Genomic DNA, 27,446 nt, shown 5'->3' with positions numbered 1-27,446 from the left:
ATTTTAGACTAAAGTAGTGAGTCTTAAGGCTGGTTTTAAGCTGAGACCAATAGGTCATCACTTATATAAGCAGGTAGATCATTCCACAGCTTTGGGGCCCTGTCACTAAAGCCTCAACCTCCCACTGTTAGTTTGTTTACATTTACACACAATCTTTAGCAGGCTGGCATCTTGAGATCTTAATGTAACCTCTACTTTGTAAGTAATGACAAGTTCAGATAGGTAAGTCGAGCTATGACTGCTTAAGACTTTATATGTAGGGAATTGGATTTTAAAATCAGTCCTAAGCTTAACTGGAAGCCAGAGTAAAGATAAAGTATTATGTTTGCACTATTTTACAGCAATAATGCAGTAATTAATAACCATTTAGTTTAAAGGACAAATGCAACTGGGTGTCACCAGCACACAATTTAAATTAAATTAATTTTTAAAATTAATTTAAGTAATTTAAGCACAAAAATCCAGAGGGATTTTCTGATTTTCTTGGGCAGTACTTCTAAATTCAGATGTAAAGAATAATAAAGAAGAAATGAACAGGCATATTTTGTTCATTTATTTATGAACAAGTATAGAATGTGTCACCTATCAAAATAAGTTTATTGTTCATTTATCTCAACTTCTGTTGTGTCTGCTGCAGGTCTTGTTGATGGGACACTTTTGTATATCATCTTGTTTCAAACTTTCCATTTTTTTCATCCCTGTGGTCCATGTTGCAACTGTGCATCTGTAGCAATCATGTGTCTGCATGCACTCTCATAAACAAAAGTCCAATCAGTTTTTAAAAAGTCCAAATTCTTAGGTGCTCTGAATTTCTGGCATCCAAATTTTTGAACTTTTATTGTACTGTGTTTCTGGATTGCTACAAAATGTCATTAATTGTTTAGAAGTGCACCAGGGTTTTAATTAGTGGGAGAAAAAAAGGCCCATTGAAAGAAATAATATTTCTTATCCTGGTAGTAGGCAATACATTTGGTGGAGGGGATGGTAGAGAAGAATTGGGACTAGGTCAGTGTCAGAGAATTTACAATTTTTTGAACTGCTCTTATAAAATGAACAGTCTTTGTTTTAAGGCAAATACAGTAAAAGAGACAGATGCAGGAAAAAGACTACATGCTAGGCATTGGTAGATTTTAAAGAAAGCATTAGACATTTCACCACTGAGGATGAATACAGAAAAAGATGATGTAGAGAAAGGGTTAGCATCAGTTGTTCCCATTCTGATTGTGTCATTCAGGCAATTTTCCTTTGTTTCTTCAGCCATTCCAGCATAGATGCGTTATGGTAACTACTAAAGATGAACATCCAGGATGATTTTTCTTGTTGATGTCAGAATGTTTCATAAAAGGACTGTACTTGCTGTATTCTTTTCCTTCTTTCTGGAGAAGGACAGAAAGCCCCAAAATATCAATGCATGATCAAAACATAACATTTGGTACTAGAGGTAAAATATTCCATTTTTATGTAGTTGTGCAGTGTTTATTGACACACAAAATGATATGACATTTCCAGTTGCAAAAATAGGTGTTTCAGTGTATTAGTAAAGCAAACACATTAAAACAAAACTGAAAGAATAGTTTGAAATAAGCTATACTTTGTTTTCAAGTCATTGTAGAGTTCTTATGTCTTAAGCACAGCGCTAATATTATTTTTGATGACTGTTGTCTAAATAGAGCACCACTGTATAAATAGTGTGTCACTTTGCATTAAGGAATCCTCTGAAAAAGAAAAAAAAAAAAGAGTGGTCCCTTGTAAATAATACAGGAGTCTGAAATTCAGTGCTGTCTCAGAAATAATGCAACCATTCATTTCTGAGCTTCTAAACTGTGCAGCATTAGGTTTAAAGAAAAATACCTAATTAGACCAAGTCTCTATAAATTGAACAGCACACACATTTTTCTTTTCAAATAGATCTTACTTTGCTTTTGTGATTTCTTTTTAGTTTGTGCTCTGTACTTCAGGGCTAAATAGTGCAGAATATTAGCATATTGACTGAATACAAATGACAGTCAAATTTGACCAACCTGTACAGATATTCAGCCACATGAATAAATAAACTTTAGATGTAAGCATCCTAACAAACACTACAAAGAAAGAGCAGATGCATTTGACTTGAAGACTGACAGCAATAGCAACAATATCAAAGCTCTGGTATTCTATGAGAAGCAAAAGCTTAAAAGAGAGTGTAAAGCCAGCACAATATTCTAAGATAGAGAAGAGCAACTTTCTGTGATAAACTTAGCAAGATTTTGTTTTGTAATCTAATCAGATCATCTCGTGACTGTATTTTAAGAGATGTATGTAACACTGACATTCAGTCCAAATATTCTAAAGCAATAATAAGGTATGCTCATGAGGTACACCAAGCAATAAGTGCAATTTCAGTTTGTGTGATCTTTATTAAAAAACCCTGCAGTACATTACAGATATTTATTGGATAGGGTTATGGTGAAGGATTAATGGAGTGTGATGCCTGGGTTTAAGCCTGAATTCTGTTTTTCATTATTCTTTATCAGAAGTGTTGCTCAAAAACCAAGAGCACAAAGCTTTCCATAAAACCCAACAATCTGTTCAAGATATATAATTAGAGGCTCAAATGAATTTTTTTTGGCATTGATCAAATTTTTTTTTGAAAGTACAAAGTTAGATTTTTTTCATGCTTTTACACAGAATGTTCAGCCCAAATTTTAAAAACTTACAAAAACCAACCCTTCACAATATCTTACACTTCATTGTTGTTCACGATGTTTTATCCTCCATTTGTGTTGTGCGTTTTCTTTTTTTTTTTTTTTTAATAACTCCTAGGGACAATAAAAGAAAAATCAAAAGATATTATGCTTGTTGTTGAAAGAATTTAGAATTTTTGAATTTCAGCAGTTTCCCCGTGTTCATGTGAGTTTATCATGTGAGACAGATGGCACCTCAAGATGGTTACAGTAGACTGTGTCTGAAAGCCATCCTGGTCATTCTGTATGAGAAACTTGTACATTCTTCCCTAGTCTTTGTGCACATTAGGTAAATTAGCAACTCAACATTGGCCATGAATGAGTAAACGTGTCCCACCCAAGAAATGAAAACCTGGCCAGAATTGACAGCATTTTGTGCCTTGTAAGGGTTGTGGGCAGCTGTAGCTTTACTGAATTAAGCCAGTCCAAAAAGGGATGAATGGACTGATTATCATCTAAGAAAAAATTTTAAATCCAATGACTTCAGAACACTTACTTTTTATCATAACCAAAATAAACAAGGACAACTGAAGTCTTTGTTTTCTTACTTCCTAATTAATGAGTAGCTTGAACATACATGTGAAACGCTTCCGATGCAATGCTTCAATTAAATGAACTTCATCAGATCTCATTAACTCGCCATAAGACCAGGTACTTCACAGAAGTCTATGGTTAGGTACAAAAATGAGACTTGCTTTAAACCGCTTAGTGCTGCAGTATACTTGGCTTATTCTGTGTTTTTGTCCTCATTTGCCAAATTCAATATACCTTATTACAGGTACAGCCTTTGAAGTTTGTATTGAGTGTGTGAAATTGAATTTATTTTTTGTACCAGAGATTAAAACAAGATCTAAATAAAAAGAAATTCCTTAGAGTTTTCCGTATTGTTTATTAAACAATAAGCATGGCATATAGGAGGTGCCACAGTTGGTTAGCACATTGTCTAATAAAAAGACAGCATGAAGACAAATGAATGTTCAAAGTATATTTCGGATATGCATATTGCAAAGTACCAAGACCAAAGTGATATGATGTAAAAAAAAAAAAAAATAAATAAAAAAATAATGATGTGCACAATAAAATGTTAAAAACGTGTCAGTTTAACAAAACCAAATATCTGGGCAAGAAAGTACTGTAAAAGAATTACAGCTGTTCACATATGCTAAACTACGCATGCTAGGGTGCCTAACAAATCTGAGATTTGGGGGAAAGCTGACAAAGTGAAAGCCAAAAAAATTAAAGTTACCTCAAATCTCAACTAGCACAAGGAATGTGTGAGATTGGGAGGAAAAGTGGAAATGTTTCTGGGATCCGACAAACTCAAAACCAACCTTTTTTTTTTTTGGCCTCTCAGCAGTATTTTATATTTAATAGAAGAGGAGCATTGTATATTAATGTAGAGGGAGAGGTGGCAGCATCATGCTACAGTGATACATTTTTGAATGACTGCTCTGAACCTTGTAAAAACTGTGGAACGGGCCCTGGACACAGACAGGCGGACAACGGTTTTGCACCCAACACACTCATTTATTTAGAAAATATTTACAATTGTTTTAGTGCACAACCCAGTGCCTCCAGCACCAATCCCCCCAAAGTCCAGGCCTCACAGTCTCTAGTGCCTTCCTTCTGGCCGCCTCCACTCCTCTCTCTCTCTCTCTCTGTCTGAGCTCCATCCTCTTCCACCCGAATCTTGCTCTCGAATGAAGGGAGGCAGCCCCTTATGTAGCAGCCCAGATGGGCTCCAGCTGCTTCCTGGCAGTCCTCCGCGGACACACTCCCGTGTGGCGGAAGTGCCGGCTGCGCACCCGGAAGCCCTCTGGGTGTCCCCAGTCTTCTTCCCCCCAGCCCTTCCTGGTGTGGCAGAAGTGCTGAGGTGCAGGGTTCTTCAGGCACCGGGGCCCCCTGGCGGTGGCCATGGGCCCCTACAGGGTGGGGCTTCCAAACCCTCTACCCGTGGCCCCCAACACAACCAGGGTGGTCGTCCTCTCGTGGTCTGGAGGAGGCACAAGCCCTCCTCTGATCCTCCTGGGCGTCCCGCCACAAGACAGACAGCAAAAGTTGATGAATACCTGCTGCAGTCTGGACCTGGAGCTTGGGAGAAGATTCATTTTCCAGCAAGACAATAGTTACTTTGTACTTGTTAAAACAAAAAAAAAAAAACAATGAATGTAGAACATTTTTGAATTCTTTAAAGTATTTTTCTTGTTGACCAACAGCCGAAATATTAATTAAATACAGTAAATTATGTTTTAATGTTGTTAACGCAGCTAAATATTAAAAGGGAGGGGATGGTGTTCACTTTTTATACTTGATTGTGAATGCAAGGATAAGTTTAGAGGAAGGCGAGAGAAGCATGTACCTGTAATATACACATGACCTGAAAATGTACTCTGTTTATAATTCTTTCTAAATTTCATTTAATAATAATTTTCTTGATTATAAAAAGCTACAGATTTTTGTAACTGCTCACAATTGCTTGCTAAATCAGAGATTGTATTTTAAAATTAGTTAGATTTGCAGTGAGTCATTCTTTGCCATGATTTGCGACGAGCAAGTTTGACATATTGGAAGTACAAAAAGCCCTTAAACTCCATATTAACAGGCCATTTCCTCAGGGAGGGGTACTTCGACCCTCAAGTAAAAATGACCTGCGTGAATTACTGGATTAGTGTCTTCTTTACAAAGGAGTTGTTAATTACTTCACATCCCACAATATGTAGCCTGCTGTCTAAAGTAGTCTTCTTGTCCCTGGCTAGGGAATGACTGTGTTAGATGTTTCCCGGCATAGACTTGCCAAATCTTTAAGAAAAAGATACCTGTTATGTCTGCGTAAAGAGAAGCCCAGAGGCGGGAAACCGTCAGTATGTGATGACGACGGAGACACAGTGTAGATGTGTGAGAGACAGGATCAAGGGAGGTGTTGATCTGGTGTAAGTTTGAGCTGTTTGTCAGCCAGTTTGGAATGCAAGTGTTACTTTCATTTTTAGGAATCAAGAGTCACACTAGGCTAGACTACCTATACAAATATCTAAAGAGATTACTGCTCTGTGCAAAAGCAAAAAATTGATGTGTTCCCTTGAACTGTAAATATAACATTACATATAAACTTTTAATTAAATTAATATCTTAACCATTCAGTCAGAAATGAGAAATAAAATAATAACTAAAGTGCAAAGTGGTTTTAAAAAACCACCTGCGCTCAGAAATGCTTTTTATTTTAACAGGAATGCCTCCACCAACTATTCCAGGTAAGTTTGATTATTTTAATTAATGAAACTGGTAAACCATTTTCACTTTCCTATAATTAGGAATAAAATATCTGGTTTGACACTTTGCAATAGAAAATGAATGCTAAGTACTATTTTAAGTGTTTTTATTATTTCCACCTTGTCACCAGCCTTACATTCTGTTGAAATATATTTTGACATATATATTCTTAATTTGACATGAGAACTTTTTAAAACTTTGTACTTTCTGGACAAATGTAAAATTCCCCTCTGTACATCTGTTAAGGTTTATTTTTGGTCTTATTTTTTATTAGTGACATGGCTGTTTAAATGGTTTTCAAACAATTACTTATTCAGTAAAATTAATGCTATGAATCATGAGATACGTGAGAAATTTCCCGTTTTAATGGAACTTCTGTTACAGTTGCCCATACCTCAGAAAATAAGCCTGTAGTACTGTAGATCACATTTCATCTCTGCCGCCCATTGTCAACATTAGGGGTACCCAATGTGGCCTAACAGCATTGTTTAAGGCTGAGACATTACAGTTTATACTAAATCACATGCTGTGATATAGCTGAAGAAAACTTGTTTATTATTTATGTTTTTTTTATAAATAAAAATGCAGTTGTATTTCAGGCTTTATGGCTGGATCTCAGAAAACTTCAATAACTGATTCACAGATTACATACAATAGAAATTAAAAGTAGTGATCTTATTTTGGAAAATAAAAATATATTTAAGGACAAAGTTTAGATTTTTTTAATCACCGTGTCTGGCCTGGTTTGTCCTTTTATGAATTGGGGCGATTCCGACTTCTGGGATACTCAATTGAAACAAACGTTAGTGCTAGTAATAAGCATGTTTATCTTAAAGCGTCAGTCTATCAAAGAATTGTCAAACCTGTTAGTTAAATGAACTTGGCTACCTAATTGTTAATGTTTATTTGCTCTGTTCAGGATTATTTCCACCGCCGATGGCTCCTCCCCCTTCTCTTCTGATCCCCACACTGGACGGGTGAGTTTCTTCCTGAGCATGTCTCCAGTATGAATCACTTCCCATTTAGCAGAGCCCAACTGAAGAGAGGTATAAATGTGGCTTGAAACCAAACTGATTAATCTGTTTATTCACCCTGTAGCATTTCGGTTGTCTGAGTTACAGTATTCTGTTGATTCATGCGCTGGCAGTTAAATCTAATGGAAATGCTGCTCCAAACAATAATACAATATTTTTCATATCATGCAAAATTTGATAGCATTAGTGCATGCGTAAATGCATATGTTAATTATTATTTGGAGCAGAACGCTAGCTATACAAAATGGATCAAAGACATCTTTAACAGGAGATTTGTGACAAACCGTAGCATCGTCTTCATTTGAGGGATGTTTATTCTGTCTTCCTTTCTTTTAGAACTCCAACATCTGCTTATAGTAATCGGCCACCTCCTCCATATGGCTACACTTCTGGAGGTAAGTGTTCAGGGTATTGCGTTGCAATTTTAATGTTGTTTCGACCTGTTTATTTGAATAAACCTAATTAGAAACAGAAATGTAGTTTTTCGAAAATCAATGTATTTATGCAAAATGGAAAAATACAGGAACAATTTTTCAATGACCACTTCTTGTGGTATGCGAAGAATCATTTTTAAAAGTTATATTTACTAAATATACAGATATGCCTATTTTCCACAGATGTAGTAGTGAGTTTTCTAAACATATTCTGTCATCCACAACTATATATACCAATAAAATCACACTGTGTAACAAAATCCACTAGTTATGTTTTTTAAACCTTCATGGAAGTAAAATCGGGAATTATTTTTGGTATTTTTCAACTGTCCCAAAAATATAAATATGCACTATTTTAGAGTGAACTATTGAAAATACCTAAATCTTGACTCTTTAGGAACTTTTTAAAATGATAGTATTGGTCATATTTCATGCATAAAGATATTATATAATCATTCTATTTTTTCCCCTTGTGTCAGATTCCAGCTTTGTCAGCTATCCTCCAATTTCCTCTTCCCACACTTCTTGGGTAACAAGCGATAACAGTAGCAGCAATTCCAACAACAACAACCACTGGGAGTACCAAGGATCACGCAGAGACAGAGAAAGAGACCGAGATCGGGACCGGGACCGAGATCGTGACAGAGAAAGAGAACGAGATCGAGACCGCACGCCAGCTGGCAATGAATATAACAAGTAAGCGCAAAATCTCGATGTCAAGTAAGCTTTTAACAATTTGGAGCAACATATTGATTTCTCTCCGGTTTTATTTTTTTCGATAATCTAGCGAAGATGAACGCTATCGATACTACAGTCGGGAGCGGAGTTATGAATATGAACGCGAGTATCATCATGTTCGGGATCGCAGCAGAGACAGAGAGGAACGGCACCGTGAGCGACGGCATCGTGACAAAGATGAAAGTAAACACAAATCTTCCAGGAGGTAGGATTTCTTTAAAGTTACCAACTTCGTTAACTTACTCTGACGCTGTTCTGCTTTTTTTTTTTATACATAACATTTCAGTTGTACCCAACAGCTAAAAGCATGGCCCATAAACTTAGATGTTCTTAAATTAAAATTAGGAAATTTTCCTTGTATTAAACTTTTGATTTGGTCATGTATGTTTCACAACACATACAAGGAAACGAAAAACCCCTAGTGCCGTGTCTGCATATTTATCTATTATTCACCGTGTTCTAAATAATTTGGAGCACCAACATTTTTTTCCTTTTCATATATGCAGAAAGCAGCATGAAGGTGAGGAAGGAGAAAGTCATAGACGTCACAAACACAAGAAAAACAAACGAAGTAAAGAGGAAAAAGAGGCCAATGAAGAAAATACTGGTGATGGAGAAGAACTAGACAGCAAAGAGCACTAAATGTTGCTACTGACTGCTACAAACTCCAACCTCTGAGACATCGAGAAACATCCACCAATATTAGGATACCATTATGGCATTAGCGATTAGGTTTCAGAGCATTCTCATTTTAGATAACTTTATACTATCACTTGTGAAGAAAATTACATGCTGCCTAAAGCATTTAATACAGAAAAGAACGGCCATGTAAGTATTCTGCGGTTGCATTAAATTCATAATTTGTGGAACAGTATGGGTCTAGAATGAGATGATAGCATTTGATCTGTCTTGCATAATCATGAATACTGACATGTTGTAGCATGCAGCATTAAAGTCATTGTGTTTGTTTTAAATTTCATTATTTTATGGTCATGGTTACTGCTATTGGCCGTATCCTCGTAGTGTTGGGAGAACATATTTTTTTGTAAGATTTTGGGTTTGATTTGCTCCAGTACACATTAGGATTGGTGTTGTCTTATCCAGTGTTAATTCTTGCCTTGCAACTGGTCCTGCCTGCCACTCTGTAATAGACAAAGCGGGTAAAGAAAATGATGGGCATTTGTGCTCACCTCATGGTATGTGATACAAAATGCACCCTTAATCACACTTTCTCAGGATTTTAAGTGAAAGGAGTGCACAGAAATCAATTTCTGTTTTCAGCACATCATTTGTGGGCTGCCGAGAAGAATTTGCAGTGTAGTTACATTTTCTGTCACGCTTTTTATTACAAAACTTTTTCAGAAATGGCTAATTAAAAATACAAGAAACTCAGTTGATTAATAACAAGCAACTCCGATAGTGGATGGTGTATATTTTTCACTCCTACTTTTCATAATAAGCCTAATGGAGCAGCAATATTAATGCACAAATAAGTTGATGCCTTGAAAATAATCTCTTATGGTGGCTGCTGTTTCATCATAATTGGGAAAATCTATTAAACCAAACCAGCAAATGAACTCCCAACTTTCAATCTTTACTTACCAGTATGTGCAATTATATGTATAATGACTGGACACTTTGTATCTTAAATCCAAAATGGGCCTCCCTTGCCTAGCACAGCAGCATTGTCTAAAATCAGTCGCCTTAATTCTACAGTTAAAATGTGGCCCTTGGACAAGTATAAGGGACTGAGGAACTTTGAAATTTTTTCTGCTTCCAACACATCACCTTCAAGAACTGACTGTTCAGTTGCTTCCTGATGTATCCCATCATTTGATAGGTGCCATTTAAAGATTAAATATGTCATTTGCAAAAGTTCTAACACCCTTTCAGTTGTAAGGCCTTCGAACTCGCTAGATCCTTAGTCTGAACTGGCTTAGCTTGTTAGGCATCAACCTGGTCAAGATTGTCATTAGGAATTATCAGCTGATGACAATTCCAGAGCCTCAGATTTTTGACACTCAACCACCACAGGCTTATCAAAGGAACTAACTGAGGATCTGAAAGTTAAGCTAATTGATGCACACAAAGCAGGGGAGAGGCTATACAAAGATGTCAAAAGTACTTCCAGCCAGCATCTTCCACAGCCTGAGATGCCATTAAGAAATGAAAATAGAGGGGAACCATGGAAGGTCAATATAAGATCTAAGAAGTGCAAGAAAACTGACAGGACAGCTTGTGTACTGTGCAGGAAACTAAAGCAAATCCCTACAGGACTACAAGGGACCTGCAGGAAGGTTTAGCTGAGAAAGGTTTGGTGGTGCAAAGAGTTACCTACATGGTCATGGCCTCCAGGAGGAAACCGAACCTCGGATCACATCACAAAAAACAACATCTGCATAAGACAGAAGCATTTTAAAACCAAGTCCTGTGGACAAACAAACTTAAAAATTCAGATCTTTGGCCACAACCACAAAATGTTTGGAGAAACAAGGAGCAGGATCTGAAGAAAACAACACCTTTCCATCTGCTAAGTAGAGGATTGGTCGATTATGCTTTAGGGAAGTGGGCAGGTAGTGGCACAGGAAAATGCTGTGCAAGTACAGGGTGGAATGGGTTCCACTAAATAAATAAAATGTGTAAAAAGTGGAGTCTGAATACTTCCTGAAGGCACCGTACCTACACAGCATCTGTAACCAAGACCTCTGACGTATTGCCATTTCTGGGCATATGAAAAAATACCCTTGTTACAACGTTTGTAAAGTTTTTCTATCCCACCAAGATAAAATATTTGGTCCACGCTTGCCACCACTCTCCTGTAATCAATTCATCTTTGGCATAGCACATCCTAAGCAGCCCTTCACAGTGAGGTGTCGCATCTGGAGAGCAGCTTGGGCCTGGCAACTCTTCAACTCTTTGGTTTTTCAGAGCAGGCTTTGCAGTCCAACCAGGAGGGTTACCATGACGCAGAAAAGAGAGGGGTGGTCAGCAGCTTTCCTTGAATTGACTGCCACAAACACCAAAACCGCCAAGACATTTAAATAAAGAAATAAATGAAAAATAAGAAAATGCATGCAATCTTGTTGGCACTGAATTGGGCCTTTGGGTTCTTAAGTGGTGGTGAACCATTGTGATTCCGTTATTTTGATTGTCGTTTGGGTCATTATGACATAGTTAACTCATAGACTCATCTCCACTTATAAAACACTACTTAAATTTCAGCGAGTCTCGAGACTCCCCTTTCTTTAGGGTCTGTTGTGTCTTGCAGTTATGAATTGTTCCTCAGTGACAACATCTTCAGTTGTCGATGTGGCAAAGGGAGGGACTTGTCCTGCTGTAAGAGAATTAACCTATGAAGTCATATTTTTCTCTAAATTATGTTGAAAGGTGAACATTAAGTGCATCATATTTGACTTGTATTTTAAAAATACTGCCCAAGTTAGATACTTAATGTAAAAAATGCATGAAGCGCCCACAGCCCCCGTTTAGGCCTTGTCCTTGGCACACCAAGTTAAACAACTTCGGAGCTGCAGGTCAGATGTGCGGTCAGGTCGAGGAGCATGCACTGGTACAGTGAGTTTCCGCATTCACCACACAACGAAACAGCTCGGGATCCTGGTTGGCAATCTCCCAGGCAAACATGCAGTTCAGTTCCACCCCGCAGAAATGACCATCTATCTGTCGCAACTAGGTGTTATGTGGGCATCCCCTTGGCCTGGTCCAGCCTCTCGGGTTCTCAACAATGAGGATCCTGACAGCCAGATCACCCTCTGGGAATCGCCCCAATGACCATACTGCCATAAGTGATGCTCCCTCACAATGCCAATAATGTGCCTCATTCAGGACTCCATTCAACACAAAGCCAAACCAGCAGTAGGATTCCCAAGGATTCTCTGAAGAGACACAGTACCAAAGGAGTCCAGTCTTTGTCTCAGGTCTCACAAACATATAGCAAGACAGGATGCCACACATCCCTTTCCAGCGACCTCATGATCCCCCATGCTCTCCCAATCAGTCTGCTGACTTCATAGGAGTCGTCACCGGAGACGTCAATGTTGCGGGCGAGGTAAGTAAACTCCTTGAGAAGGTTGACGTTCCCTCCGCAAACAAACACACTGCTGATGGCTGTGCCCAAGAGGTCATTAAAGGCCTGGATCTTGTTGTTTATCCAGGACACTCACAAGCCCAGACACTCAGACTCCTCGCTTAGTCTCTCAAGAGCCCTGATCAGAGTCTTCTTTGACTCCGCAAAGGTAACAGCATCGTTGGCAAAGTCAAGATCAGTGAATCTTTCTTCACCAAGAGATGCCCCACAGCTGCTGGACCCCATGACTTTGCCCAACACCCAGTCCTGTAAACATTGAACAGAGTAGGAGCAGATCACACCCTTGACGAGCCACAGAATCAACTGGGAAAAATGCAGAGGTTCTGCCTCCACTCTGCACAGCACTCACAGTACCAGTGTACGGGCCGGCCATGACATTCTGCAACCTTGAGGGGATCCCTTGAAGTCTTCCAGGGCAGTTCGATCAACTGAGTGGAACGCTTTACGAAAATCGACAAAAGGCTGCAAAGAAACTCTGCCGATACTCATGTTTGCGCTCAGCGAGAACCCTCAGTGCCAGAATGCGGACAATGGTAGACTTCTTAGGCGTAAAACCAGGCTGCTTCAGTCACTAGTAGGTAAGGTAAGCAAGTGATCACGGATCCTATTGAGGAAGACCCTGGCAATCATTGGAGCTGCCATATACCCTAACCCTCCAATATGAGGCACGCTAAATACAAAATGAACAATGTCTTGTGATCTGTGATCAGCTGCCGTCTCAGCTTTTCATCTCATCTAGGCCAAATGGAAGAATCCTAACCTCTCTATCCTTTTATTATCCTATTTAAAAAGAAGTAAAAATTCAATTTGCTCAATCAAGAACTGCATCTTAAATGAACTTTTAAAAGTCTCTAGCCTGCAACTTTCCAAATATTTGTTTTCTTTTCTATATATGTTGAGAGAATCAGTGGATTTGTATGTGTGTACATATCTCCAATTTAATAAAAGGATGTGTGTGTCTGTGTGTCCATCCATCTGTCATTCTAAAAGATGCTGCATCACAAACATTGTTAGAAATTCCAACAGGTGATGCTTCACAAACGTTAATACTGCTTTTATGAATCCCATACCAAATGGCATATAATGGAGACATGCGCATTGCATGGCATTTAATTGTTAAAAATACAGAAAAGACTCACAGACATTAACTTCATGTAGTTCTTTTGTTTTCGATTTAGGGACAAGTTCTGAAAAACTGAAACATTCATCATATGAGAGGTTTGTGGTGAAATATGCATCTGTCATTGGCTATCGGCTTATTTTGTAAGGCTGTGTGGGGAATGCCAAACACACGAAGCACTTCAACTCGGTGCATTCGGAGGATTGTTAGTCCCAACAGCTACACGGGTGTTCTACAGGATTTGCTGGAAAATGGTCCACATGCATGACTGATGCCTTGATGTGCAAATGCAGACCTAATGGCGGCACTTGACTTGGTTCCTCTTACTGTGTAAAAAGTGTTGTGTGTGTGTGTTTAGAGAGCAAACCTTTTAGTAGATCTGGATCATTTCTAAGACTTGGTGATCTGGTCACTGCGATAGGCTGGTTTGTATCCCATCAAGTCTGACTGCAGCACGTTTTTATTTCAAAAGCACGTCAGTTCATTCAATATTTCCAATCTGCCAGACTTCAGACAGGCTAGGAATTCACCATTTGATTTTCAGCGGGTGGCAGTTACATCAGTTCAGCGCATATTCATTCAGCTACTGTATGTAAAAGAAAGTCTAAATCAAGCACAAAGTAGGAAAATGATATTGTACATTACATTTTTAACTAATGCGCCATTTGCACACTAGAGATTTCCACACACTTTTGATGTGGGCCAAGTTTCTACAGAAAATAACAAGCAGAATATTTTTAGAAGTACATTTTGTGTTTTGCAATTAAACACCTTCACTGAGAAATACACCTTTTCCTGCGTCTAAATCCAGAACAGCAGGACAATAAAAAAAAAACTGCAAAAAGGTTTTAAAATTTCCTTTTATTTTTATAGCTTAAAAGACCAGCAACATATGGAAAAGACCTTATTAGCTAATACGACCCTTCATGTAAAACCTGTCTAGTAAAACAAATAAGGTTGTTTTTATGCATACTTTTTTAGACACATTATTTTCTCCAATGTTATAATGACAAGCCCCCATTTTCATGGCCAGCTTCTCAGAAGTGTGACTTTCACCAGTCGTCTCGGGCTCTCTGCTGATGGAGCGCCGCGGCCGGGCGTTCACTTCCAACCTCAACACTGTTTGCTTATTATTACCAACAGCAAACACTGGGTTTTGCTTTTAAACATAATTCTTACAAGTTTGTCTAATGACAGGCAAACTACATTTTTATCTATGAACAAATTAGTAAAAAACAAATAACAAAAAACCTAAAGCCTACTGATTTGAAGTCATTAAAACTGAGTTTAACACATTTCTTAAGATTTAAATTCAAGCAATGTCAAATAATTTTAGTTAAAAGGCGCTAGCAATAAGCTGCATTATCAAGTTGTTAATCAAGCAAAATGCTCAACATGGACTGAAATCTGGCTGTTACTTGGAGTTTATGATCAATAAGTTACCTTGGCTATAAATACAATAAAAACGTAAAAGACTTCTTCTGACAAGGCCAAGAAAGTTAGAAACAGTGAGACAAGGAGCACATTTCGGCAGCGTTTTCCCCGATACATGCAAACAGCAGACAGTACCAAGTTCAGATTCCCAACTTATGAAGAGGCTGCACGTGCGGCTACAGGAGACCCTTATCTGTAGGGAAAGTGTCAGATTAAATGCTGTGTCTGGACACAGTTACACATTCAGTGCATCATCTTAAACTGCTTCAGCCTGTCCTGTGGGGTCAAAGTTAAAGCCTCGCATGTCATCCACAAGCGTGCAAAGCTTAACAGGCCTGATTATCAAGTGTCACCAAATGTCACCAGTCACAAAGTGGCATTACATCCAAAGTTACAAATGCATTTTGGCCTTCAAGTTTTTAATCGTCATTTCAAATATAAAATTTACACTACCGTCAAGTCGTGTACCTGATCCGCTGTTTGTCAATAGTAGCCGTCTGCAATCCAAAGGGCACTTTAGTGGTGTTAAGTAGAGACAAGCAGAGCATGAAAAGGTACAGACTCAGCAGAAAAAACAAAGCTGGAAAAAAAATGTCAAGCAGGCTACAGTGGAAATTGTGAAAGGAATAATTTAAGGCAGTGGGGTCACTGGGGCTTACCTTCCTATTATTTTTTTTTTTTCATTAATTTATAGTTAAGAACAGGACAAAATCATCCCAGTCCACTACAGAAAGGTGGCATAAAACTCTTCTGGCTAAGGGATCCTGATGTGCAACTGTGAAGTCAGTCCAAAACAAAACAGACGGGTGGGCAGCTGCTGCTTTTGCTTTTCAAAATGCGACAGCATTGTAAGGCAAAGTGTACAGCAAAAGTGTGCAGGCCGCTAAACCAGGCTTCCAGGCCAGGAAACCACCGTCAAAGTGACTTTGTTCTTCTGTAACTTCAGCATAGGAATGAGAGACGAATTGTTCATGTCAGCAGTGCTCACGCCGTTCACTGCCACAATCTCGTCGCCGCACCTGCAAAGTGAATCCAAGAGATTTGGTGAACGTCTCATTTTACTCACTAGTGTCAAGTGCTTGCTTGCTTCTTATGATAAAAAAGTAAACCAAAACATTTCTGAAAATATAAATCGCCATCTCCATGGCCTGTCCAAAGTTAGGGCAGTATTTGAACAAGTCACACTGTGGTAGTGGAGGGGAACTAATCAGTTAATCTGAATCACCATCTCTGTAGCCAGCTAAGCTACTATATATAAATTAAATGTACTATTATTACTACTGTTATTAAGCATTTATATTAGGACACGAATTCATACATAGTATTTTCATTGTATGCTCAGGTAATGACTCTTAAGTTAAACTGATGATTATGCACCTCCAAGGCTGCAGAGGTGAATATGGCCAGAAAAGCTGAAAGCCCAAATCCATTTTCCATAAGTATACAGTATGCTTTTTTTTGTGATTTCCACATACAGGATATCAGAGCCGACTATACTTCCTTAGAAGGCTGGCGTCTTTCAACATCTGCAATAAGATGCTGCAGATGTTCTATCAGACGGTTGTGGCGAGCGCCCTCTTCCACACGGTGGTGTGCTGGGGAGGCAGCATAAAAAAGAGACGCCTCACGCCTGGACAAACTGGTGAGGAAGGCAGGCTCTATTGTAGGCACGGAGCTTGACAGTTTGACATCTGTGGCAGAGCGACGGGCACTGAGCAGGCTCTTGGCAATCATGGAGAATCCACTAAACAGTATCATCTCCAGACAGAGGAGCAGCTTCAGCGACAGACTGCTGTCAGTGTCCTGCTCCACTGACAGACTCAGGAGATCGTTGCTCCGCCAGACTATGTGACTCTTCAATTCCACCCATTAACATTACACAAAGTTACTGTCTGTTATACCTGCATTGTTATCATTCTTTAATTTAATATTGTCTTTTATCAGCATGCTGCTGCTGGAGTATGTGAATTTCCTTTTGGGATTAATAAAGTATCTATCTGTCATTACACAAGACAAAACTCCGAGTGTGTCCAGTTTGGAGACTTACTGTGCTCTTTGTAAAGGTTACTGTTCTTTTGGCCTCTTCAGGTCCCCGACACGTGCTAAAACAGTTCACAGAAGGTTCACAAGATGTCAGGATAACAAGTGGCACTAGCATGACTAAGATCATGGCTCCCTCCTGATGGGGGCTTGATCTGCGTTTAGGGGGACAAAGAGTTACACCACCATACACATTGTGCATGATCAAGTGCATTGTGAAGCAATGAAATCGAGAACATATTGGGACTTGGGTGAGGTTTTATCAAAAACAACAATACACTGTGGTAGTAAAAGGGATCCAAGTTCTCAGGCAAAGCTTTCGATCTATTGGTCAATCTAAACCACAGTTGTCACTAATGATCATCAGCTTTGGAGGTGTTACCAAGGAGTCCAAATTAGGTATCTATACAAGTTTGCTGGGTTGATCCTCCATTACTGGGCTAGGACCTCAAACATATGGAAGATGAGAGAATAGAACTGCTAATTATCTGGATCAAGAAAGGCAATTTAAGGTGGGAGTGTTATATTTATTACATAGGTTGTAGTCAGAATTCTTCTGGATGTCTCCCATGTTAGATGAACTGAGATGGCACTGGGAAATCTCGGGACATGTGCATTCTGTGTCCTTCCCTGACTGGATTGGTAGAGACACAAAAACACGGAGTGTTGCCTGATCCATCTAGTGTGGCTTGTCGCCACTGCGGACTTGACTAGGACATTCAGATACTGCGGTAAGTGAGGAGGAACTTGTATTAAACTAATTCTGTTTGAGTATTTCTGACCTGCTCGTATATTCTGGAGCATTTTAGTTTCAAGGTGTATTCTTCCCATTTTAAGCAAATGTGGTGCTCTTACAAGTCACAGAAATTTGATATGTTAATATGTATTTTTTTTTTTTTGTTCACAAGCTACTGTTTATGTCAAAGTTGTCAGAGCTAAGTGGTGATCATACTGGTTCACACTCCCCTTTTTCCACCATATTCAACAGCCTCGATTAAGGCATTTAATCTGCCGATCTCCAATTTTAAAAATGTATGTGAGCAACACTAATGTATCTAGATGTTACAAATAATTAAGCATTATCTGATAGTCACACGTAACTACACAGCATTTCCAAAAATATATGTATTAAAGAAGAAAAAAAAGCTTTCAGCTAAACTAATGGTTAAAATAAACTGACTAATATTTTAATAGGGAACTGTTACCAAGCCTCAGGAAATTGCGACCACCTTAAAGAGAGCAGAATACACTAAAATGATGGCACACTCATAAAAGCTTTGATGTAAGGTTTATAAAAAGTCTCACTCACTTGAGGTGGCCATCATAATGAGCTGGAGTTCCAGGAACAATGGTCTTGATAAAGAAGGGTTGCTGACCTTGACTTTCCTGTAAGCCTCCAACGATACTGAAGCCCCAGCTCTCGTTGTTGGTCTTGTGCAAGGCAATATCGTGGCACCAGTGAAGAGCACTACACAATAAAAAAAAAAAAAACACACACACACCCCCATTAGTTCTCAGGATTTATGAAGGCAAACATTCCAAAGACCCCCACAAATATGAAAATCCTCAAATGGCATTCCTGATCTAATACAAATGTGCCCAGCATTCCCTAACTGGAATAAGCAAGTTCAGAAAAATGTTTTAATGGGTGGAAGAGCATTTGAACACTTGCATTAGTAGGATATTTTTCTCTGATGGAAACCACCACCGGTTACACATCTGTAATGGCGGCAGTAGACAGTGTCAACAGAGGCACCAGCTGCTTAGCAAGCACAAACTGGTTATCTCCACTAATATAAATACTGATATTGCCAAGGTCAACTCTAGAAGGACAAAAACCATTAAAAACAGCCTTATATATCAATAAAAAAGCCAAATCATTCCCAAATTTCTGAAAATGAAATTGAGGCCTAGGCAAATTCAAAAGCCAAGGAGTGACAGTAAGATTTTCTCCAACAGGTGTGCCCATGTTAGGTGGGCCCTAATGACCTATTTAGATTGATTACAAGGGAGGGCTTAGATGTGTAGAGGCAGCTGAACTGTTTTCCAAACAATAACTTGTTTTACATTTAAAATTCCAGGGAACACTTTAGCTAACAACCATATAACTGTATGCTATAACATATTAATGTTTAGTCATTTTTACGCTGTTCCATTAATCATCTCCAACCCCCAAATCAGATCAGTCATACCTCCTATCTAACACATGCTGAACAAATACTCTCAGACACCAAAGCAAAGCACACACAAATTCCTATTCTAAATACATGTGCGATTGTTTTGTTTTTTTTTTTTTAATTGGAAATACATTATTGTTATGTTCATTGGCAGTTCTAAATTGTCCTGTCCTGAAGGAGTGTAGATGTGTGTGAGCAGGGTTAGTTCTTGCATTGTGTCAGATTCTTTTAGCATTTTCTCTGACCTCCTGCAACTCTGAACTGATTTAATTGGGTTAGACAATGGATGGATAGATTAATGAGTATGGGTGGGCTCCTTCTCTAGAGACAACCCTTGTCTTGCTCCCAGTGCTGTTAAGATGCATACCAGGACAAGTTAAGACTGATAGTTTTGAGTATGTCTGAACTTTGAGTGGTGGTGTATTTGTTCTGATATTTCGTATTGATGGCTTAGCACAGGGGTGCCCGCACATTTTCGGCTTGCGAGCTACTTTTAAAATGACCAGGTCGAAATGATTACATACACATACACATACACACTCGGAGTATACTTTATACATAAATTATATGTTGTCGTACCTTGCATAATTGAATAACCTTTATGGCACAATAACAATTCAATACATTTATGGTCACTACAGTATTTGGATTTAATAATCTTCATGTGGGAAAAGGCTGAATCGCATAAATAAATACAGCCAAATAATGCAGTCAAGGAGGTTGCACATTTCCTCATGTTTGGGTACTTTTCCTCTGTAAGTTCCAAAACTGTCCATGAGCCCCATACTTCAGCTGAATGTCATCCTGTAGTGTCAAAATCTCATCCTCCACTGTAGAGGAGTTTTAGGTGAAACAGTGTTGCAATTTCTGATGCGAGTCAATCACCCTCAACATCTTCACTAAATGTATAGCACTTAAATGTAGCGATTTCCTCAAGTAAAGCTGAGTTTTAAAACCGTCTGTCAAAGTCTGACAGGCAATTTTCAATCTGCTCTGTAGTGTATGCTGTCAAGTTGTGCACACGCCTTCCATTGCGTCTCCAGCTCTGACGTGAGGTTTTGGATGTTCCCCAAATCAAGGCGCTGAAAAATGACGGCTGTCGGATTAACTCCGATTTTAGTTCCCTCTACTTTCTCTTTCTCAGATCGCTTTTCGGAAGGAAGTCAGTTTCGTAGTTTTTATGAACAGTTCGAAAGTGCCTTTCCACATTTTCCTTCTTTATAATAGCAGTGATAGATTGACAGATCAGACAAACGCACTTCGATTGTGACATTGTGAGAAAAAAATCCTCTTCCAATTCCACATCCAGCCCATACCCACCCCAAACAATTTTTTTTTAATTCCCTTCTTTAGTCAATATAAATTGGAAGGCTAACTAGATCACTTAGATAGCCAGAGTTTTGCAGTAGCTCGTGAGTTTGATCGTACATGCGGGATAACCAGTGTGTTGGAAAAAGGGAGATCTCTGACTGGCCGCCTTGTATGTCAATCAAGAGGCAAATGCCATAGGGAGGATATATGATAGGCTAACATTTAAAAAAATTTTTTTTTGAATGCAACGTGATCTACCTGCACTACCTTTGCGATCTACCGGCCGATCGCGATCGACGCATTGGGCACCCCTGGGCTTAGCACAACCCTAAATTAAGTGCACTAAATGAATGGAAGGAAAGAAAGGAGGAAGGAAATTTGGACCTGGGAAAATACAAGAAAGGAAATACACACAACTTACTTAACATTTCACTGCAACACCGTTCAATAATTACCTGGGCAAGTTAAGCCACATGGACCACAAGGGTGAAAAGGAACTTTCAACCTCCCTTCCACCTTCACCTAGGTCATCAGCAAACTCCCCCTCTGGTTTCTCAGACAAGGTTCCCAACACCTTTAACTGAACGTTAGAGTGAGCAGCATTGGCTTTGAGAGCAGAGACTGCTTCACTGTAGGTCATTTGTGTAAGATCCACTCCATTAACACTTAGCAGAATATTCCCTATATATCAGAGACATCAAAAAACTGAGTTAAGAAGCTGGTAGGAGTAAATCATTTGCAGATTAAAAATGAACAGACATGTATGGCTACAAATAAAGGAGTGGAGGTTAAAAAATGAAATACCAATCATTAACATTAGTAAGTGTTTGACCAAGCAAAGTGGCACACATTTCATACCTCAGCATTGTCTTAACTGTGATATTCTGAATAAGCCTATTCATGTTCCAAAGCACATCAGCTTACAAAATTAAATTTAAATTACTTTGACAGAATTTTAGGAAGGAGGTGCAGAACCATCACTGACCATGCTGTCAAGAAGCCTTCTGGACTATAAAAATATTCTTTTAGCTCAACTTGCATGGTTATGGGTGACCAGCCTCCACAGAGATGGGCAGAAAGTTTGAAACACCTGGGAGGACATGTGTAATGTGATAGGAACAACAACAATAAAAAGATGTGTACCTCAAAAACCCTGATGGAAATGCATAAGCAAGTTGCTTGCACGTCTCCTTTTCCAGGAACACCAGCATTGTGGGAAAGTAAATTCAGATGGGTCATCATGTGTTTTTGCTTCTCTTCAACACCTAACGGAAAATCTCCCTTTCAACATTTTTCCAAATGGAAAAAATGTTCTTTGCATAGACCGCATATCCAAGTACCCGGTTTACTGGCCTCATTTAAATACTTAGTGCAAAACAGGTGTCAGTGTGATCTACAGCAGTGCCTTTTTGGTGTCACAATCCACTTTTACACATGCGTCTTCATGACTCACCAAGGTTCCCCCTTAGTGACTGGGCTCCGACTGTCAGAGCTTTAATCATGGTGAATCGTGTGTGATCATCAGAGTTTGGTTTTCACCCCTTGGTGAATCAAGTGCGATTTTAGGGGGTCGAGCATGTTTGTTGGACCAGTGGTGGGCCGCAGGCCACTCATGACCCATATCATGACTCACTACTGTTCTAAACAATAGCAACTGGGTTGCAATCCAGTGGTTGAGAAACACTAATCAATAGGCTTGCTTTACAAGTAATGTAACATGACTAGGGGTGGACATCTACTGTATGCTAACAGACATAGAAGATCTTGCTGTCATTTTATGTTACAATAGCAATACAAGTATTAAATGTCATAAAGGGTAACCAGAAGCTCTTCCAAAGTGACAAATGGCATGTAATGAGGACATGGCTTATTCACTAAGGGGCTATGTGTGGAGTGCCCACCACCTAACCCCTCTGCAACAATTTTCAGTTCTTTAAGTCTGTCCATAATTTCTGTACTACAGCCATGCAAATCCACAGTTAATCAGAGTTAGTGGAAGGCTAATTAAATCATGTTGTCTAGTGCAAGACTTCATTCATTGTGTCTACCGATATTTCTCTTAAGTAATTAATTTTTTTCCTCTACTCCACTTAATTTATCGTAAAGCTTCATTTAACAAATAACTTTGATGTATTTTATTGTTTAGGGAAACAAGCTATATATATATATATATATATATATATATATATATATATATATATATATATATATATATATATATATATATATATATATATATATATATATATATATAGTGTAGGAGGCACACAGGATGGACAGACATCCTGGCAGGAAGTTGGGAAAGTCCCTTACTCAGACGGGAGACCCTCAGCAAACAGAAAGGTGTCCCGACCGATGTATACCTAATACTTTCTCTTGTTGCTGGGGAGAAGTAGCCCCCCCCCCATATCTGTTCGGGAACCAGCAGGGAATGCCAGGAGTTGTAGTCCAGCAACATAGCCCTGCTGGGGTACGTGGGTGTCACAAGGGGGCGCTGCAAGGAGTTGCACACCCAATTCATGGGACTTCCGTAAGACCCAGAAGTACTTCCATCGGGTAATGGCCTTGGCACTGGAAGTACTCCTGCATCCTCAATAAAAGGGACTGCACTTCCTTATCCAGGCAAGTCGGAGCTGTGAGGAAGATGAGCAACACTCAACTGGAGGAAGGCAGTGCAGTGTTGAGAGGAAAGGAACTGTAAGTAGAATTAATTTCTGGAGAAAAAAAAACCTGCATTTGTGCTACTTTGGAGGTATTTTATAATAAACCTTCCATTATTTGAACTGTGCTGGTGTTTGGGGCTCGCTGACGCCCCCGTTTCCATTACAATATATAAATAAGTCTTTCTTTGTAATACAAATGTACACCTATGACACGATGGATGGTTTATAAACAAAGTCTTACCAATTTGATTAAATAAATTTTAATAGCTGGTTACTACAAAAAAAAGTTTTAAAAATTGACTCTAGCAGTTCTAGAAATGTGCCATTCTTATACTTCAGAATCAGTCCAAAAGCCACGCTTATCCTTTTGTTTCTTTTGTGGTTAACTCAACAGCACTACTTTAGCCAAAGAAAATCCCTCGAACATATGTTTTTCCCTAATTTGCACATTTCAGTGCAGTGTTGGATTAGGACCAGAGTCTACCTCAGCAGTTTTGGGTACAAAACAGAAACCAGTCTTGGACAAGGCACCAGTCAGTTACTGTCTGCATTCATACAAACACCCACGCTCAGTCATACGGGGTCACTAACATGGAAAATTATAGCATTCAAATCACCATACACATTTTTGTTAATACATTTTATCTATTTTTTGTAGTAAATGATTTACAGTATACTGGGCATTACTGCAAAATGAGTACTAAAACTATTAAGAGTACAGTTAAAGCAGTAACAGCAAGGAAGTAAAAATGTAGGTTATACTCATGAAGAAAAACCAAATATATTGAAATGTATTAAAAATTACAGTGTTACAATATATTGTGTTATATGTGGCGATCTTCTGGAAGTAAAGGAAAAAATAAAATAATCTTCAGTTTGTGTATATTTAAAGCCTTGAATAATATCTATTACTCGAGTAGTTTATAACCATTAATATTTTCAGGTATTTTGAAAGCTTAATGCTTCAGGGACAAAGCGTAGAATTTCACAGCCTTAAACCTCATGAAGCTTTACAAGCTTTTATCATGCAAAGAAAATAAATAAAAGATAATGTAAATAAAAATGTATTATTGTATAACCTTGACACTGCTATTTTAGATGCAGAGAACATTCTATAAATCACCAAAATGTAGTCTTTGACACCATATATTCTAGGAGTCTTAAAAATAAAACAAATATTTTCTTTATAAATTAAAAGGACATGTCCCTACAATGAAAAATCTTTCTTTCAAGTTTTTTTAAAGGTGCAAAAGTTGTGACGTCTTGGGAAAAGGCTGTGAACAACTGGAATAGCAAAAAAGCTAAGTTACAAGAGAAAGAAAGCCATGACGCAAAATGTATTTATTTTGCTATCAAATGAACGTTTGATGACAGCTTGAAGGCACAGCAGTTAGGAGACGTGTAGCCTTTCATTTGCTCCAGTTTACTTTAAAGTTCTTCCATTTACTCCCCACTGCTCCACTTGTAACTGGTTAGACAAGTTTGATGCAATGTGTTGCTTCTTTGTGAACTATAAGCCATCTATCTTGTGTATCATCCCAACAGCCAAAGCATTTTTTCAGATAATATACACAGCAAACAAATTCAAAAACAACATACAGTAACATTCTCCAAAAAGCCAGAACAGAATACTTTAAAAGGTGTGGTACCAGGCCCGCATTTCTAGACTGAGGTATGCAGATTTAGAGTAGCTCACAGTCTACAACTATTTCATCTTTCTGCCACTACTTTACCTGGTTTGATCCTTCCATCCCGATACAGACAACCTACTGGCTGGATGCTTGTTATGTATATAGGAAGGTGGTTTTTGCCATCACGGCCCCCTGATATAGTTATTCCAAGTGACATACGAGGGTCTTTTTTCAGACTGACCACCTTTGGCTGACTGTAGGAGAAACCTGGTAGATCCTAATAAAGAAAAAAAAAGATAAAAAGTAACTTGTTAGAGTTGCATAATACTCATGTTTACATTTTTCAGTATATTTTAATATTATGTATGATATGATAACATGAACCTGGCCTGGATTAGTAGGGATGGGAAGATGGATAGATAAACTGCATATATGCATGTTCACACAGTATGCATTCATTGGACATACAGTATGTAAGGTATACTTTTTGTCATAATACATTCAAATACTTTATTGATTGTTACTTTAGTTATACTTCTGATTTCAAACTAAACAAGATGAACACTGACAGCAATTCACTTGATTTCTGCACTCACTGTTCCTCACTTTCATAGCAAAACCCATCAATTCCTGCCTATGCTGCTCTCGCTTAGATCCATTACTACAAGTCTTCATTTAAAAATCCAGAGGCAAAAACAAGCATGGCTATCCTTCCTTCCAACAAAATGGATATAGTCTTCACTCGGGGGCAGCAGAGTGCTTGAAGATGATGACTTGCACCCCCAAGAGCTCAGCTTAAAATCCCATTATATGTGATGGCTGCAAGGATTTTCATGGTCAGTCTCTCCACGTACTTTGGTTTTCTCCCACATCCCAAAGAGATGCAGATTGTTAAATATGAGTAAGTCTGGATGTGCACAGAAGTTGATTCTGTGATGGACAAGTTTTTACCATGAATTCATCCCTACCCGATGCTTTTGGAATATGGTCTAATACCTTGCAAACCCTTAAACTAAAAATCAGATTCAGAAACATGATAGAGGAATGCAATCAAAAGATTCTAGTGGAAAACACTATAATTACAATACTATCAAGGTCAGGAGTAAAGTTATTGGCCAAAAAACTCATCTTAAGCATAACTAGTAAAAGCAGGGTGGCCTAGTAGCTGGGCCACTGACTTTAAAGAAGGTTGCCAGGTCAATCTGTTTTGCGGAGACCCTGAAAGAGTCTGTAAAGGAGACGAAACAGCCAAAAACAACTCTACTATGACTCTGTACTTGTATAGCTCTTTGGTTGATAACTGTTAGAGAAATGCACTACATTGGTTTGCTTGTACTGGTGTACACATTGAACCACACATGCTTGGGTTTGGTTATATACAGTGTATTGTAGGAGGATCTTTAATCAATTGCACAAAATGCCTAGGATGGGTATGAACTCGATCATTTAACTAGCTAGCAAAGCACTGAAGTGAGTCCTCTGGTGGGGCACTCAAGAGTTACCCCTCTCAGTTTTACTGGGCAACCAAGTAAAGCAGCCAGTAGCTAATAAGGCTAGAAAGACTACAGACAAGATAGTGGTTCAACCATGGTAGATAGAGATCACTTTGCTCCAGATGCATTCCAAAGCTAGCAGACATTTGATTAATTTAAAGAATTTGCAAGAAAAATCATGAAGAGGCTGCATACATTTAATCTGTACAGGTTATGAAAACTCTTCCAGGCAGCAGGGTGGAGCTTAAGGTGTGGGGTGGAGGTGGAAGCTCAAAGCAGACACAGGATGGAGGATCAAACTCAGCAGGCAAACACAAACAACAACCAACTTTGATCCCCTGCCAGCCTCACACCAAATCGACGCCCTTTTGATCAAGAGCAAGTAGAGTGACACCAAGGCCCTTTTATCTTGGATTCTGCCGCCTTCTTGCCTGAATCATTCTGCACTACAGCAGACTGCCACTTTGTAGGAACAAACTTTTGACAAGCTTCTATTGTGGCCTGGCGTCTCCAAATTCCTCCCTGGAAAGACAGCACCAGCATATTATTTACGAAAGAAGTGAGTGAATCCCATGTGGTGTTTAGGAGACCAACAGGGTAGAATGGAAGAGGTAAACATTTACAGAAATGCCCAAATGAATCAAAAGTGACATGAAAAGGAAGTTGGGATAGTGTTGTTTTAATTAGTTGGTGAGAAGTGTGGCCTACTATCTAAGGTGTTGGAATGAAAACCACAAGGATACTTGGTCAGGTCTTGCTTGTACTACACAGTGTGTTGACTTATTATACTGTAAATACTTTACAAGTATTTTTAAAAAGAATCCTCCCCTTCACTTCAAATGAAACTGGTTATGGTACCTAGGTTATAAAAAAAAGAAAAAAAAAAGTACTAGATAAACATAAAAGACATGGTTTGAGGGCTACCATCAGTATGCTACCAGTATGTGCTAAAAGGGCTATACATTCATTTGGGGGTTAATAAGGATTAATATTACCCCGTTTCCATAGTCACAATATGACAGACTCCGAAACAAAAAAAATATCTGATGCAAACAAATGTTATAAAGTGCAATTAGGACACCATAAGAACACACTTTGTTTTTATTATTAATGCACCAGCAGAAACGTCATTTACAAGGACCAGGTAGAGAAGAATGCAGTAGCTTTTGCTGATAATACAAAGCTCATAATTAAGGGTTAGCAAAACAAGACTGTCATGTTTGGAAGGGGTTGAGCGCAATGTAGTGTTGTTGGATGTTTAAAATCTGACCTTGTA

The 27,446-nt window shown here is 38.7% G+C and overlaps 2 protein-coding genes across 2 annotated transcripts in view; one reads left to right on the top strand and one right to left on the bottom strand.

Moving 5' to 3' along the window:
- Window positions 1–4,723: 4,723 nt before the first annotated feature.
- LOC120521065 (pre-mRNA 3'-end-processing factor FIP1-like) lies at window positions 4,724–9,175 on the top strand. The gene is made up of 6 exons (XM_039742949.1): window positions 4,724–5,971; window positions 6,910–6,967; window positions 7,361–7,419; window positions 7,938–8,154; window positions 8,246–8,401; window positions 8,703–9,175. The coding sequence occupies exons 1-6, from the start codon at window positions 5,929–5,931 to the stop codon at window positions 8,836–8,838; spliced, it is 669 nt and encodes a 222-aa protein (XP_039598883.1). The 5' UTR covers window positions 4,724–5,928; the 3' UTR covers window positions 8,839–9,175.
- Window positions 9,176–14,263: 5,088 nt separating this feature from the next.
- LOC120521064 (ligand of Numb protein X 2-like) overlaps window positions 14,264–27,446 on the bottom strand; it is a gene marked incomplete at its 5' end in the record, with an annotated part of 33,434 nt that continues 20,251 nt past the window's right edge. Inside the window, 4 exons of the mRNA XM_039742948.1 lie at window positions 14,264–15,874; window positions 18,205–18,363; window positions 20,839–21,064; window positions 24,780–24,954. Coding sequence (XP_039598882.1) covers window positions 15,739–15,874; window positions 18,205–18,363; window positions 20,839–21,064; window positions 24,780–24,954 — 696 coding nt within the window. The remainder of the gene's footprint in view (window positions 15,875–18,204; window positions 18,364–20,838; window positions 21,065–24,779; window positions 24,955–27,446) is intronic.

The sequence above is a fragment of the Polypterus senegalus genome, unplaced genomic scaffold (genome assembly GCF_016835505.1).
Source record: "Polypterus senegalus isolate Bchr_013 unplaced genomic scaffold, ASM1683550v1 scaffold_5465, whole genome shotgun sequence".
NCBI classification, from domain to species: Eukaryota; Metazoa; Chordata; class Cladistia; order Polypteriformes; family Polypteridae; genus Polypterus; species Polypterus senegalus.
This window is presented reverse-complemented; position numbering and strand designations above follow the sequence as displayed.